At 45.9% G+C, this 17,343-nt stretch overlaps 1 protein-coding gene across 1 annotated transcript in view; it reads right to left on the bottom strand.

The window, feature by feature from the left end:
* The window catches only part of LOC136621337 (sodium- and chloride-dependent creatine transporter 1-like), a 91,955-nt gene that overhangs the window by 49,828 nt on the left and 24,784 nt on the right, over positions 1 to 17,343 (bottom strand). The window contains exon 2 of the mRNA XM_066596782.1: positions 8,375 to 8,623. Coding sequence (XP_066452879.1) covers positions 8,375 to 8,623 — 249 coding nt within the window. The remainder of the gene's footprint in view (positions 1 to 8,374; positions 8,624 to 17,343) is intronic.

Raw genomic sequence — 17,343 nt, 5'->3', positions numbered from 1 at the left:
GTTTCTCTGTATAGTGTCAGATGAACATTTGATCTACACACACTTAGGCCTTCTTCACACGAAAGTATGCGTTTTTACGTTCACCCGTATCTTCACATTAATGAAGTTTTGCCACAATTGACTCCCTATCTTTATTCACGTATTTTATGCCATTCACACGGGGCACTGCTGCATACAGGCAAAAAAATACGTAGAAGCGTTGAAAACCAGCGATCGGCAGAAATCCTTTGAATGACTAATAATGCTTAAATAGGGCGAGCTGTCTTCTTTTCCCAGAGTTGTACGCAGGGTAACTCCCTCGCCCCTCCCTTTTTTCCAGTTTCTATAGAAGTCTATGGAGCTTACTGCGTATCACGTCAAAAGATAGGGCAAGACCTATCTTTTTATGCGGCGTATAAAAGCGGCGACCGAAAAATGTTGAGTATATGCTATTTTTTCCGGAACGATTATTCTGTGCCGCAAAAAAATTGTTCATCTAATTGAACCCATTGAAATCCAATGCTTAGGACGGTCGCGTTTCTTCGGGGATATTTTTACGTGACTAAATACCTGCGTAAATACAGTCATCTGAATAAGCCCTTAAGAAGAGCATATGTAATAGTCACCACTCTTATCATGAGCAGTCACAAGTAAAACTGGCACACACCAGCGCTGCCCACTCTTCCCGCTACTATTTATTCTCGTAATGAAAACTCTTCTTCAATCACTTAAACAAAATCCAATTGTACCGAGAATCCATTGGTGAACGCCAGATCATAAACTAGCTGCGCACACTCACAATCTATTACTACTGATTTCCAATCCAAGCACCGCCTTCCCAGCAATAAAATGCGTACCACGTTCTACCACCCTACTATCAGGCTTCCAAATTAATGAGACACAATCACAAATTTTAAGGCTTGTTTTCGGGAGGTGCGTCTGCTGCCAATTTTCCATGGGAAATTCCCGTATCAAAAATTCACAGTATTCACAAAAGAAGTCAATGGAAACCGTCCGATCTGCAGCCCTTATATTATAATTATATATTATAGTATTATAGACCGAAATTGGCTATAAAAGTCTATGGGATTGTGTAAATATGTTGTGAATGTGCATGATACGTGCGTATTCAGTGCGTATTTAGGCATGAAGGCAAAATCAGTGGGACCTTCATTTTTTGTTTTTGTGTGCATGAAAAACGCAGTGAATATATGCACAAAAAAAACGCAAGAATAACAAAATACATAATAAGGGCTCATTCACACGGGCTACAAAATCACACTATTAGCTGCATGAAAAAAGTCACAGTGCTGCAGAAAATCTTCTGAATGGAAGATCTTCTGCAGCGCTGGTTATGAAGGTCAGGGCAGCTGGAACTGGCTGAAAATATGCGTTGCTGAAGAGAGAGATGGAGGGAGTCCCCAGGGGAAACCCCCTTCATCCCTCCCTCTCCAGTGAAGAGAAGACCCACAGGGGAGATGAAAGAGGTTCCCCAGGGCTTCCCTTCATCACCGAGGACTCCCTTTGTCTCAGTACAATACTGGGATTTCCCTATAGGGGAGAATAAGGAGATCCCCAGCAGTGCGATGCCGGGTTCCCCTGCAGAGGAGAATAAGGGATTCCCCAGCAGTGCAATGCTGTGGATTTCCTTATTTTCTCCTGCAGGGTAACCCGGCATCGCGCTACTGGGGAATTAATCTCCCTTTGCCAGCCACCTCGCATAATCTCCCATAGGAATCTATGGAGGCTTCTGCGATTTCCTGCCAAAAGATAGATCAAGACCTATTTTTTCACGCAGCAGGGAATTTCAGTCGCTGAATTCCGCCGCTGATGTCCTATCTTTTTTGTTGTGATTTTTTTGATGCGACTACAAATCATTCATCTGCAGCTTTCCATGGGAAACCATTGGTTCTATTAGTTGCAATGTTTTGATACATGTAACTTAAATGCAGAAAATCATCCGTGTTAAGGAAGCCTAGGGGCGGTTTCGGACTGCCATATGCTCAACTACGCTTGCCTCTACAGTGCATAGTTGTGCTTGAACGGATTTTTTTTTTTTCCTCCACGGAAAAACTCAGTGGGAAGATAGGTCCTGCCCGATCTTTCCTGCAAGTAGTTATTATGTTAAGTCCTATCTTTTCTCGCCTGTACACCTAACGGTTGATAATATCGCTAACGAAAACGAAAACCATTGAAATCAATGGTTTTGTTCTGTCCTGCTATGCGGCCAAGATTATCACAGCCACATAACGGGACAAAATCGCGCCCGTGCGTTTAAGCCCTCGGGCATTAGATCTACTCCATGGGAAGGCCTGAGCTTTCATATAACGTCCGCTGAGCTCTGCATGTTGTATGACGGGACGGTGTCCTTATATAAAATCATGGAGGGACTACTTGCACTCTTCCATGATACCAGTAAGAACATATTGTGGCAGATGTATAATTCATATTCCCGCTTTCCTCCACCTCGCTGCGATATTACCTCGATAAATAACATCTTTTTCCTCCCCCCCCCCCCCCCCCCCCCCTCCTGCTGCAGATTTCCATTTTTAGAGTGTATGATTCTCTGCAAGACTGGAACGGTGGATGCGGGAGGGGAAACGCTCCGATTACTCATAGCAATTTTTATATAGGTCACTCAGCCTTATTAAAGCGACATAAGGAGCAATTATGTGTAGAGATGGAGGCCGGTCACGGGAGCGGGAAGGCTGACATTTTGGGCGGCACTAATCCTGGCTAATCTAAATGCGTAAATGTGACTGGTTTTATGGCCACTGTAAGGCCGAGAATGAAATATGATGTAATATGACTATTATAGGACAATAATCCCCTCTAGGTAATATAAACTTGGCGCTACAGATGTGTCTCATGACCATGTGACCGTGATGCAACTTTTTGTTCGCAACACAGCTCAATGGGATCTTCTGTGCTGCAATACTTTTTCCTCTTTCTAAGGTTGGGTTCACACAGAGCGGCTTTGCCGCGGAAATTCAGTGCGCAATTTCGCGGCGGCCCCTAATCCCAGGATTAGCCAGCCATGTGGACGAGAATCTCGTCCACACAGGAAGGCCAATCCATCACGGCAAAGCTGGCAGAAGCCGGCGCGGATTCCCCAGCCGCAGCATGTGTATTTTTTTTTCTGTTGCAGTCGCGCTGCTCTCTATAGGAGCACCAGCCGCAATGGAAAAGCATGCGGAAATCTTGCGTTTTTTCGCTGCGGCAAAACTGCAAGATTTCCGGCGGGATTCCGCCCTGTGAGAAACCAGCCTTTGGGCTTTTACCCACTAGCGTTTTTTCTAACTCTGCGATATCGCTGGGTTTTTTCCAATGGGACTTTCTAATGTTAAAATCGCATCGCACAGAAATCGCAAAAGCACAAACTTACGATTTTTGTGCAATGCAATTTTAACAGAAACTCTCATTGGAAAAAACGCAGCAATATCGCAGAGTTAAAAAAAAAAAAAACGCTAGCGGGTAAAAGCCCTTAGGCCGCCTGCACACGAATGGGTCGGATTCCGCATGCGGGAGCCTGCAGCGGAATCCGACCATGTGCTTGGCCGGCGTCCCCACGTATCTGTCATTTAGCTTCTTTATAGGTACTGTGGATGGTTCGCACGGATATGCGCAGTACAGATTTTTTTTTAACTCCTGCTGTTCCAGCGTCATCGCCTAGTTACCTTTCCGCTTCAATGGATTCCGTCCATGCTGAATCTGCGCAAAAATGGAGTATGCTGCTTTTTTTTCTGCGAGCAGAAAATCGAAATTGCTGTCCCCTTATGTGAGCGGACATGCAGATGGTCGATTAGGTTTGAATTGGTGTGGAATGACGTGGATCGGGAGGCGGTCTCGGATTCCGCAATTCAAACCTGGCCGCGTGCAGGTGGCCTTGGGACTTCAACAGATGGCCATGTTTGCGGGCTACTTTCATACAAGCGTGAATTTTGTGTGAGTTTTGTGCGTTGCGAGATGCACAAAACTTGCGTGAATATGAACTCTATTCTTTTGAATGGAGTCGTACACATGAGCGATGTTTTCCCTCACAGCGACGCTGCGAGGGGAAAAAAAAAGATCGCTGCATGTCCTATTTTTTCGTGTTCCTCGGAACATATTGCCCATAGAGTTCAATGGCACCTTAAATACATTTCATGGCACTCACATGCCGTGCGATGTGCATATGGGTGTGATGCAAGGCTTCCCATTGAAATCAAAAGGAAATCAAACACGCAAGAGGATTGGAATTTTACAGAAGCGATGCGAGGTGTTTTTGCCTGAAAAACGCCTCGCATCCGTGGGAAAAACGCACTTTGACAAGCGCAATATCGGGCCTAGATATTTTGCTCGCCTGTTTGAAACCGGCCTAATGGCTCACTCAAATGAGCGCAGTTTGGCTGCATATTAAGTGCATGTTTTTTTACACAGTACACTGTAAATATGCATGTAACATGCATATTTTATGCACCCATAGACTGTAAGGGCGGCTTCACACGGGTGTATTGCCATAAACGCATGCAATAGTGTGACGTGTTGTGCTGGGAAGGTCGTGCTATTAAAAGTTTGAAAAAAACAGCGGGAAGATGAATACTGCCCTACCTACATAGTAACATAGTATGTTAGGCTGAAAAAAGCCAAATTTTGATCCAGATGAAGGCAAAAAAAAACAATGAAGCAGAAGCCAATTTACCCTCGTTTTAGGGGGAAAAATTCCTTCCCGACTCCGTGATGGCAGCCAGATTAATCCCTGGATCAAGTCTGAGATCAACAACCCCGCTGGTCACATAATGTCTATATCCTGTAATATCGTAGCGTTCTAAAAAGACATTTAGTTTCCCTTAAACTCCTCTATGGATTTTGCCTTTACCACGTCCTCAGGGCTCTTTCACATGAGCGTATATCAGCCCGCTGTTTTCACAGTCAGCCGATATACGCTGTGATTAGATTTGTGCGCCTGTTCACAAGTTTTTACACCTCACATGGTAGCGTATATCGGGCGGCCGTGAAAACGGCAGCCGATATACACTCGTGTGAAAGAGCCCTCCGGCAGAGAGTTCCACAGTCTCACTGCTCTTACAGTAAAGAACCCTCTTCTATGTTGGTGATGAAACCTGCTTTCCTCTAGACGTAGCGGATGTCCTCTTGTTACCATTGCAGTCCTGGGTATAAACAGATCATAGGAGAGATCCCTGTACTGTCCCCTAACATATTTATACATAGTTATTTGATCACCAGTTAGCTGTCTTTTTTTCAGGGTAAATAATCCTAATTTGGATAGCCTCTCTGGGTATTCCAGTCCCGTCATTCCATTTATTAATTTAGTTGCCCTTCTTTGAACCCCCTCAAGCACTGCAATATCTTTCCTAAGCACCGGTGTCCAGAACTGTGCGCAGTATTCCATGTGAGGCCTGACAAGTGCCTTATATAGTGCGAGGATAATGTTCTTGTCCCTCGCCCCTATACCTCTTTTAATACACCCCAAGACTTTATTTGCTTTTGCAGCAGCTGACTGGCATTGACTACTCCAGTTAAGTCTACAGTCCCCTAGTATCCCCAGGTCTTTCTCCATATCACTTTTCCCTAGCAGTACCCCATTGGTGACATCCGTTTCTCCTGCCCATGTGCATAACCTTACATTTATCCACATTGATCTTCATTTGCCATTTTCCTACCCAAGCCCCCAGCTTATCTAGGTCCTTCTGTAGCCGCACATTGTCCTCCGTTGTATTAATTGCCTTATATAGTTTGGTATCATCTGCAAATATTGATATTTTACTGTGCAGTCCCTCTATCAGGTCGTTGGTAAATATATTTAACAGAATGGGGCCTAGTACTGAGCCCTGTGGCACCCCACTAGCGACGGTGGCCCAATCAGAGCACAAACCATTTATTACCACCCTCTGCTTTCTATCTCTGAGCCAGTTCCTTACCCAGATACACACGTTTTCACCCAATCCGAGCTGCCTTATTTTATATATCAGCCTATTGTGCAGAATGGTGTCAAATGCTTTAGAGAAATCCAGATATACGAGATCAATAGAGTCTCCCAGGTCCAGCCTAGAGCTTACTTCAATGTAGAAGCTGATCAAGTTAATACTATGTGCGGGAAAGATAGCGCAAGTCCTATTTTTTAATGAGCGAGAATCCCAATATTAAAAACAAAAGCATTGAAATCAATGGTCTAGTTTTGTCCCGTTATATGACCGTGATTATCAGACCGCATAATGGGACAAAAACACGCCAATGTGTTTAAGCTTTTATAGAGCATGTTCCACGCGTAAAATGCAGGTCTGAATGGCCTAATGTAATTCAATGGAATTACGTGTATTACCCACGTAAAAAATACGCTTATGTGAGCTCATGGGCAAAGAGTTCCTTTTTTGTACTTGTACGCAGATGACCAAAGACAGCTCTCTATGGTCTCCAAAATGGCCAGCAATGTTTGCAGCTTCCTGTCTATGGAAAGAGCAGCTCTGAAGCACAAACTGCCGCTCTCATAAGTGAAATACTGTGCAGAATCATGTGATTTAGATGACAATTTTCCCAAAGGAAATAAATAAAACTATGTACAAGTCAACTTATTATTACGTGTCTCTGATTAAATAGTAGCTATTGACGCTGCACGTTTCACAGCGATTCAGAGTATGGCCATTAGGGTACTTACAACTAATGGGACGTTGGAGGACTCCAGAGAGGAGTCTAGATTTTGCTATGAGATCAGCATAGTAGAGTGCGGCAGTTATGTGAGGGCATCGCTGTATCACGCTGGTAATGGAAAATCCAGGAAGAAACTCAGAAATAGCTTGATAACATAACAGCGTGTTCTCAAGCACAGCAAGCCCAGAAGACAAGGGAACCAAGACCTGGGAGAAAGGCCGACAGACATACACCACTTGTGTACCACTATATATGTCAATCAGCACTCTAGGAAAGCTGGGTGACAAACCCTTGCCTGGCATATAATGGAGGTCACATTACTCCTTATATTAAGGGGGTTGTCCAGTTATAAACTATTGATGGCAGTGCTCCCATTGATTTCAAAGAGAGTTAAGACGGAAATTACACCTCTTTCCCTGACCACCTATGATGATGTCTGGCCCACTGCACTGACAGCAGGGAGGACAATCAGATAGGTTGGGATCCCAAGCAGCATACTCCCATCGAACTGAGGATAGGTCGTCCATAGTTAGTCCTGGAATACCCCTTTAATCTGAATAAAAGTGCTGTGTACCATGCGATGCTCCTGGACATGTACATTCGTAAGAGCACACCACATGGTCAGGCATGGTACTGCAAGTAAAACCAACCAATGATTGTAATGTCATACATTATTGTTACTTCAGCCTACAATGATACGTACATGAAGTGGAAAAATCGCAAACTGCTAAAAGTTCTAATGTCCTACAAACGCGAGATGGTCTACGCAGGAAAATGGGAGGTACAAGATGGAAAGTCATGCCTTTACACACCCTCTTATCTCCCTAAGGCCTATTTAGTGTTACCTGGTAATCTAGGTACATTGCTAAGGCCCAGCAGATATAAGATGAAAAGAACATCTTGACATTTGCGTACTTTATCAGAACTACCTCCCGGAACAGTCTCTAGAACATCTCCAAGGACAAAAGAATTGATAAGGGGAAATGTTGACCAGATTTGAGTCAGGGAGACTTGATAAACTGAAAAGCAAAGATCAATGTAGTAGAGCCCCGAAGATTACAAAATGTCAAATAAACTGGTGGTGAAGGAAGTGTTCTTTGAAACATAATACTTTAGTAGAATGTAAGCTTTTGTACCCAGAACTCATAAATAGATGGATGCCTTGTTTCCCCGAAAATAAGGCCTACCCCAAAAATAAGCCCTAGCAGCAGTACATTAAAAAAAGGAATACATTACCTAGGAGGCTCAGGCCAGGTCCCTCCCGCTGCTCTCCGGAGCTCCAACGCAGTTCTTGCAGTCCTCGGCCGTCCACAGAAGATCATGTCCTGCTTACAGGATTCATAAATCCTGCCTCCAGAAAGCGATGGCTCTGATTGCTTAGCTGAGCAGTGCTCGAGAACCAATGCAGCGCTCCATGAACCAAGTCAATTGCTGTGATTGGTTCATTGAGCGCTGCCTTGATTGGCTGAGCAGGGGGCGCAGAACCAGTCACAGCCATCGCGTTGTGGAGGTGGGATTTATGAATTGGACAATCAATGCCACGGCTCAGCCTATTCATAAATCTCACCTCCACAACGCAATGACTGTGATTGGAGGGACCTGGACTGAGCCTGCTAGATAAGTATAATAAGACGTCCCCTGAAAATAGGACCTTGCACCTCTTTTGGGGCAAAAATTAATATAAGACAGGGTCTTATTTTCAGGGAAACACGATAGATAGAATTGGTTATCATTAACCATCTCTTACCTCCACCGTTCTTGTAGCAGAGGTATGGAAATCTCCATACATTTCCCAAACCAACAGCGAAACCCACACAAGACATGATGAAATCCATCTGACGGGTCCATGTCTCTCTCTCTGGGATGGGTATTTTGACTGGGCCCATAGCGGGCAGCACCAGAGGAGCGATGACAGCCTTTTCATCTGGGACTGTTTCCCCTCCGCCTGCAGTCTCTGATCCCTCCATTTCTGGGGCGCTGGAGCTCCCATCTTTCTCTGTGGAAACAGGATGTTAAGTCACAATTATCGTTATTATTTATGTTTAAATATATCTTTATTGCAGTTGGAATTTCATCTTTCTGATGCAGACAAAAAAATTAAATATTAACATTCTATGTGTCAGCAATCACCATTAGAGGGAGCTCAGGAGCTTACTGTATACAGTTTTATTATTCCCATCAATGTGCAGTATATACTCTTGAGCTCCCTATGGTGGGGTCTGCAGACTGATAAAATGTTACTATTTATCTCTATATGGCAGCTTTGGAGATCTGTATAAGATTATATACTGACATGTCAAAAGTCATGGGACAGAAACTAATACCATGAGGGACCCTCTCTAACCTAGTAAAGTGCAGCAAATCAACATTGCATTGATTCCACAAGTGAATGGAAGATGTTTGGAGGGATGTTGAGCCTTCTGGATAGCCCCCCCACAGCTCCGTAGTATATGTGCAAGATCTCAGGTATGAATGCACCTCTCCACCACATCCCATAAATGATCGATTGGGCTCATATCTGGTGAACGTTCTGGCCGCACCATTCATAGGAACTCTCCAGAATGCTCCTCCAACCAATTCTGGACAACTTAGGCCTGATGGCACAGTGCATTATCCTGCTGGAATATCCCATCATTGTGGGGGGCCATGTACTCCATGAAGGGCTACAAATGGTCACCAAACAGTGAAACATAACAGGCAGCAGTCAATGATGTATTTAGGTGAAGCCTTGGACCCAACCAATACCATGAGAACAACCCACACCAGTATGGAGCCTCCACCAGCCTGCACAGCACCTTGTTGACAACGGAGGTCTATATGTGTTCATCATAAACGAGCACTACCATCACATCGAAACAACTGGTGCCGTGACTCCTCGGGACACATTACCGTCCTCTAGGGTTCAGTTAGTAATCCACGTGAGGCGCTGTGTCTGGTGTTGTGATGATAACAGAGGTGCTCTGGTGGGTCTTCTGCTGCCATACCCCATGGAAGCTATGGAACGCTGCACTGACAAGATATACATGTGGGGTCTCCTGCATCAAATGTGGATGTGATTTCTGTCTGAGTCACTACTTGTTCATAAAGACAGTTCTACCCAGACACTGCCGATCACTATTATTAAGCACCCATGGGCGACTACTGCGCTGTCTACTCTGGGTAGTAACGCCTTCTATGGTACACATGGCACTGTGGGTCAAGGAATGTTAAATGCTCACACAACTTCGGAGATGGCATGTCCCATCTGTCTGGCGCCCACTATCACTCCTCATTCCAAGTCTAATAATTCACGTTGCCTTCCCATGAGCCCGCTGGCCAGTGTTCACAAGATAACACTTCACAACTTATACAAGTGAGGGCGCTCCCGAGCATCACCTGAGGTAACGCCACTTCATCATCAACTTACATACCACTACAACAGGATTTTTGGCATGTCGGTACAATAAATAACACTGGAGTTTCATGGAGCTAGCATGCATCTATATACATACAGTCAGTAAAGTAGAAATCCATATGTAAGGTTCGCCATCCTACAACCAATAGTATAACTCCTCTTTAAATCACATATCTCCCAGATAATTATATGTTGTAATTTGTGATCATAATTAGATCTCCCCGTACAGCTCAGGAATTACTTCATGTAATTGCACACCTGACTGGTTAACAATTACTTCCAAATTAGCTTTCAAATTAACCAGATTTGTCTGAGATGTCGAGTCGGAGATAAATAGATCAAACATATAAGGCCGAGGCTCTGGGATGTCTGACAATCATAGCCATATGTAATGGCATGTACATGTGGAGGTTCAGAAGCAAGCACAAATCCAATGGTTAGCTCACCACTATCAGCAGAGCAGCACATGGGGATACCCATGTTCTGGGCAACACAGTCCATACAAAAAGAGATCCAGTCCTGGGTGCAATGTAAGGATAAAACTTTACTGTTCTTCGTTCCTCTATGGCGTTAGTCAAGAAACAGAGTTCCGAAACCGTGGCTTATGTGTTGTAGCTGAAATGTCTTACTGAAAGTCTATTGGCAAATAACAACCACTTCTGCACATTAATTATCACATGAGGAGTAATAAAATATGCAAATTACATAAAGGCAAACATTTATCACAAGTGAATCCAAATATTGATTGTGACATTGATTTATTGCCTTCAGGTGATTGTTATTCAGAGCAAGAATCCAAAAGGATTCCCAATTTAAAGGGAACCTGTCATCAAGTTTTTACAATACAATGCACGATAAACCTTTAACAGCGCTGCAAATGAGATTTCCTTATGACTATTTGGTTTTATAATCCATACCCCGGTATCTTTACAATCTGCTTTTGAAGTTTTCTGGCGCTGGCTTAAAACACGCTAAAAAGAGTCAGATTTTGCAGAAAAGAGTCATTCATTTCCCTCCTTGCTGCTCCAGGCATCCTGTTCTGGATTGGCATACAGCTCTACCTTACTAGCTGTAACTTCAGCGGCATATTGCGCATGCACCTTGAGGATCATTACTCCCACTGTGTCTGAGATCAGATGACCGTGGGAGTAACAATCCTCAAGGCGCATGTGTAGTACACTGCTGAAATCACAGCAAATAAGGGAGAGCTGAGGTGCGCGGGAAGGCTTTGCTATGGCGTCTGTGTAGGATTGCACTGAAGAAGAGAAATCAGTTTGCATGCCAATCAAGAGGAGGGTGTGTATGGTGCGGCCTTCTAACATAGTTTAGAAAAGTTAAACTTCCAATAGTCAGTACTATGCAAGCATTTTTTCATATTGCATTTGAATACAAGAAATGCAGACTGCTAGTATCACCATTATGTATGGCGGGACAGCACGGATATACCCACTATATTGATGTCCAATGAATGTCTCCTAATCCCAAATCCACAGCATTTCAGTTTATGCTCAGGATTCTCAGTGCAAATTGCACCTCTTCAAATGAATAAATTAAATCAACGCCACATTCCATATCTTCCGTGCAGATTTTGATACATAAGTTGATATAGATCTGCACCAAAATATGCATGGACGGGCTATGGGAATGGAAGCTGTCCGTGAGAGATCCGCACTGAAATGAAGCATGCTGCGATTTTTTTTTTTTCTAGACCAAGAGGTTCGCAAATGAAATCTGGATGCTTTATTTTATTTGCGGGCACCCATGTTTCCCTATGGGCGGCTCGATTTGCGGATTCCGCAAATCAAACCCGCCCATGGACTTTGGGCCTAAGCCTTTGTTCCCACAAGCGTATATCGGACGACGTTTCGTGGCTGACCGATATATGCTACAATCTGAGCAGTATAAACTCTTGAACGGGTGCACAAGTCTAACATTTGTGCGCCCATTTAGACTGCATGGGCCCCGGCGCCTATACGCAGAGGCCGCCATGCCGTTGCCCCTTCCCTCCCCCTCACTGTCTCACCTCCTCTCCGGCTGATTGCAATGGGCGGGGGCGGGGCTAAGTGCCACCCCGTCCCGCCTTCTCCCATTGCTGGCTGCGGGGAGGGTGTGGGAGCTTAGCTACGCATCCCCATCCCGTCTCTTGTTCGCAGCCAGCAATGGGGGGAGGCAGGATGGGAAAGTGCTTAGCTCCGCCCCCATCCCACCCCCTCCCATTGCAATCAGCCAGAGGGGAGGAGAGAAGAGGGAGGGAGTTTAGTAGCAGGGAGTTTAGCAGTCACGCTGCTAAACTCCCTCCCACCTCCCTTCTCTTTCCGCTGTCATAGGCTCCCATAGGAGCCCATGCAGCGGCCGACGTATTCCGGCCCAAAGGATAGTTCCAGGACTATCTTTTGGGCCCAACGTAAAAACGCCCGGCGCTATCATGGGCGGCCGGGTACTTTTACGTCGTGGGAATACGCAATCCAATGCATCAGATCACAGCTGACCATGAAAACGGAAGGCCGATATATGCTCGAGGGAGCAAAGCCTAAGGCTGTGCACACTATTACAAGTATCTGTAATGCTCCAGCGCACCTAGGGTTGCCACCCGGCCTGTGATTCACTGGCCTGGCCGGTATTTTGCCCACCAGGCCGGTGCTGGTATTTTCTTTTTACCGGCCATATTACAGGCCGGTACTTTTGAATACCAGCCCTGACCGCCTATCTGACACCGAGGCTGGTATTCTCAGTGATTCCCAACTGGAGTGCCCCAGCTCCACGCTGATAATCACACTGGGAGGATCTAATACTCACCTTCTGCCGGCGTTCCGGTGCGCTTGCGGGTCCCCGTCGCTCCTGCAGGCTGCCACGATGTCCTCCGTGCCGGGAGAGCATTTCTTTCTGGAAGCGGGGCTTGAATTCCCCACCTCCAGCAAAGATAATGCTCTGATTGGCTAGCCAGCGCTGGTGTCAGCTAATTAGAAGCCGGCACTGGGTTAACCAATCACAGCTATTCAATGGCATCATTGAATGGCTGTGATTCGTTAACCCAGCGCCAGCTTTCATTGGCTGACACCAGCGCTGGCTAGCCAATCAGAGCATTATCTTTGCTGGAGTCGGGGAATATAAGCCCCGCTTCCAGAAAGAAATGCTCTGCCGGCATGGAGGACGTCGTGGCAGCCTGCAGGAGCGACGGGGCAGCCTGCAGGAGCGACGGGGACCCATAAGCGCATGAGAATGCCGGCGGTAGGTGAGTATTGGTGTTTGTTTTTTTAGGTGTAGTGTAGTTAGGGGGTTATTTTTGTGTAAATTTTTCCACCGAAATTTGGGTGGGAAGTAGGGGGTGCGTCTTATGGTATATGGATTGGGGGGAACTATTACTACTGAGGGGGGGTTACTACTATTGCTGGGGGGGGTAATATTGCTGAGGGGGGTTACTATTATTGTAGTGTTAATATTATTACTGAGGCGGGTTAATATTATTACTGAGGGGGTTTAATAATATTAACCCCCTCCATAATATTATTGTGGGGTTAATATTACTGTGGGGGTCGGTATTTCTACTGGGGCCACTGTGGGGGGTCGCTATTTCTACTGGGGCCACTGTGGGGATCGCCATTTCAACTGGGGCCACTGTGTCAAGTGATACAGCAGCCAGCGAGGCTGCGATCACTAGAGGCTACTGGGTGCCTGGAGATCAAATAATATGCCATAATAAGCCACGCCCCTTTTTAAACCATGGCTGGCATTTTTTCATGACAAAGGTGGCAACCCTAAGTGCACCTCGTCCTTGTAGTCACGTTACTCCATTCTCTGCTCCACTGCAGGATCAGACTACACAGGATTTGTTTGTAGTCTGTAACCACGGGGAGACACATAGGTCTGCCCAGGAGCTGTATACACAAAACAAAAAGGAAATTTTTCATCAAAAATATTTATAAAGTTGGTTTATTTTGCATCCTAGAGGTCATGGAGAAATAAAATAAGGTTGTAAAAGTCTATATACCCTTTAACTGTAGAAGTGTGTGTTCTCTATCCCACATAAACAATGACTCTCAAAGAACACTTGTAAGGCTCCACTGCTTGTATATGAGAGTAGCATTGCTGCACTTCCCCTTACAGTATTAGCGGCTAAGCTAATTAGTGGCTTGGAAGCCACGGAGTGAAGCTTCACCCCCTCCAGCCCAGGAACCGGGGAGACAGGGAGTGGAGGAGACCGGCTCAGTGCCAAGAGTGGCAGGTGTGTGTGGGCACCATGATAAGGGCTGAGGAGTGCTGATTCAAGGTCCCAGCTCCCCTGCCAGAAAGCAGCGTCAGGGAATGGGGAATCAAAGAAGCACTGAAGCTCCACCTCCTTAGCGGGTCCCCGCTCTAAGATAGGTATAGTGTATAGGGATTTTCCCCAGCCCCTCAAAAAGTCCATTGGTTAGCCAGGAGTGAGGTTCGAAGTGCCTTGTCTCACCAAGGACTCCTTTTTAGGGACATGTGGATATAGATCTATCAAGTGTATATTCTGGGTACAAATTATGTAACATTTAAGCACAAGCGCCTTCCCTTGAAGCATTATCATGTTCTTTAAAGGGCTTTTCCAATACAAACTACTCTGTACTTCCTGGTTGCTGCTGACCAGGACATGTGACTGCTGCAGCCAATCACTGGCTATAGAAGGTCACTGCTGTGACCAGTGATCGGCTGCAGCAGTCTCATGTCCTGGTCAGCAGCAACCAGGAAATACAGAGTGTCTGTGAGGCTATTTTAAGTAATGGGAAACCCCCTTTAAATAAAGTCTGGTTTGTTTAAAAATGTATGCTGTCTCCGTCTGTCACTGGCGTGCCATACGTAACATACCACCATCTGCTTCACTTCCACCCAAGTCCTACAATCGCTGGTTCAACACATGCAACATGTAAACGATATGTCAATGAGCTTTACCGAAGAACAATCTGAACTCTGCTACACCACACTTATTTTTAATTATCAGATAGTAAATAGTGATATCTAGTACGACTTCCCAGCAACAGTTCAGTTTCTATGACAAGTATAGACTGGATTCCTTGCTGCAGCTTCTGTCGGTCACATGCTACCATGAGGAACATTGCGTAAATTAATGTTCTCAGGCTACATGGGGTCCCGACCAAACACGAGCTCCATCTAATCCCGGCCATCTGCTGCCTCTGGGTGTCATAACGTCTTCCTTAATTAAAAATGTGGCCCATATCCAATCACCCGTGATCTTCTTCCTCCATTCTCTTATGTACACAGCGCCCATGTACTCTCACCATCACGATAGGTAGTCAGAGAGTTGAGATGGACCAAGTGGCAGCTCTCCAACATTTAAGGAGTACCAGTCATGACATTTGAGCTTCATAACCTACGTTATGGGGCTCAAAGGTCAAGGAACTTGGAGTCCGGGGAGCTGTGTTTCATAGTCACCAGGCACCTTGTTCCAGCACTGTGTTCCCCAAAAAGTTGCAGCACACAAAGTGACTCATCTCCAATACATCTACATGGGAGAGGACGCACACCCAGTGGGCTGAAAAAAGTCACATTGTGTGCGTGCAGCAACTTCACGTTGGAACGGGGCACGTGGTGAATATCAAAAGGTACTAGTGTAGCATGTCTCCACTGGAAGTATGGGTTGGTCGGCCTCAGCTACAGGTAACGCCCAGGTCATGCCCAAAAGCTCCCAATTGGTTCCCACACACACACCTTCACAGATTCCCGAGTTCCGAGCTGAGCTGACAAGCGATCAGCCCAGAGGCTACAGCCACGGCCACCTCCGAACTCCCGACTGGCTAATATAAGTTTTCTTCATTGCTGAAATTAGGGCTGTTCATCCAATTGTTTCGAGAAGACGTTTTTCAGGTTGTTCTTCATCATGATGATGCTGCTCATGAATCTGCTATGCAGAATGCAGTAGGCCAGCTTGTTTTGGAAAATTAGTAGCAGCTTCTTCACTGGAAGTTAAAAGGCAAAATTCATGCATATTGGGATCAGCAAACCATCGCTCGCTGGCACTCGGAAAGTGGCTGTGTAATTGTCGGGAGCTAGGAGGTGGGCGTAGTGGCCACTTGGAGGTTGATGTGGCTGTAGCCTAGAGGCTGATTGCTCAGCAGCTCAGCTCAAGAATCTGTGAAGGTGGAGATGGGCGTGGTGGCTGCTTGGGAGCTTGGAGGTTGGCGTGGCTGTATAGCTCGGAACTCAGGAATCTGTAATGGGGTGTGTGCGGCAGCCAATCGGGAGCTTTTGGCAGCTTTGGGCGTGACCTGGGTGTTACCTGTAGCCACTGACCTAACTATAGGGGATGCAGTTGCATTCGGGCCCAGGTGACTTAGGGGGCCTATAAGGCCTCTCCTCTCCATATAGTGAGCCTAGTACTATGAATAAACCATTATAGTTGGGGGCTCTGTTACAGGTTTTAAATGGGGCCTAGAAGCTTCAAGTTACGCCTCTGCCTGTAGCTGAGCCCGGCCAACCAATACTTTCGGTGGAGCCATACTACACTAGTACCGTATCAAACACCGCTACCCGGACTCCCCTTTCCCTGATCTTTGAGAACCGTAATGTAATTTATTGAGCCCAAAGGTCATGACGGGTTCCCTTTAAGGGGGTTGTCCCACTAAAAAAAATGTATCCCCTATTTGATTGGTGGAGGTTCTACCTCTGGAACCATCACCCATCACAAGCACAAAGGTCTTCAGGTTACATGAGTATGTGCACATTCCACTTCATTCATTTCAATGGGACTGCCAGAGATAGTTGCGTTTCAGCATTCAAGACCACCACTCCATGCATTCAGAGAGCTTTGGGACCCCTGTCCTCCTGATCGGTGGGGTCCAAGTGGTCGGACCCCACAGATCAGATAATTATTCCCTATTCTGTGGATTGGGGATAACTTCTTATGGTGGGACAACTACCTTAGGCTGGGTTCCCACGGGACAGAAATCCTGCAGAAATCTCGCGGTTTGGCCGCACTGAAAAAGCACGAGATTTTCACGGGATAAGCGCTGGTTCAAAACCTGCTGCAGTGTGCCGCGGGTTTGGGAGCGGTTCAGCCGCCGGCAATCTGGAGTGAGGCCGCAACAGAAAAAAAAAAAGAATTGATAGGCTGCGGCTGTCAATTCCGCGCCGCAGCGCCGGCTCAGCGCCGCTTTGCCGTGACAGATTCGCCACCCAGCTGCAAATAATAATAAACTTTATTTGTATAGCGCCAACATATTCCGCAGCGCTTATATAGACAGGGGGAATACAGTAAGACAAAAGTACAAAAATTACAGAACCACGATTACATAGTAATCAGTTGATAGAAACAATAGGGGTGCGGGTCCTGCTCCAACGAG

Source organism: Eleutherodactylus coqui, chromosome 3 (genome assembly GCF_035609145.1).
Source record: "Eleutherodactylus coqui strain aEleCoq1 chromosome 3, aEleCoq1.hap1, whole genome shotgun sequence".
NCBI classification, from domain to species: Eukaryota; Metazoa; Chordata; class Amphibia; order Anura; family Eleutherodactylidae; genus Eleutherodactylus; species Eleutherodactylus coqui.
Note: the sequence above shows the minus strand (reverse complement) of the source record. Positions and strands in the feature narration are given on the sequence as shown.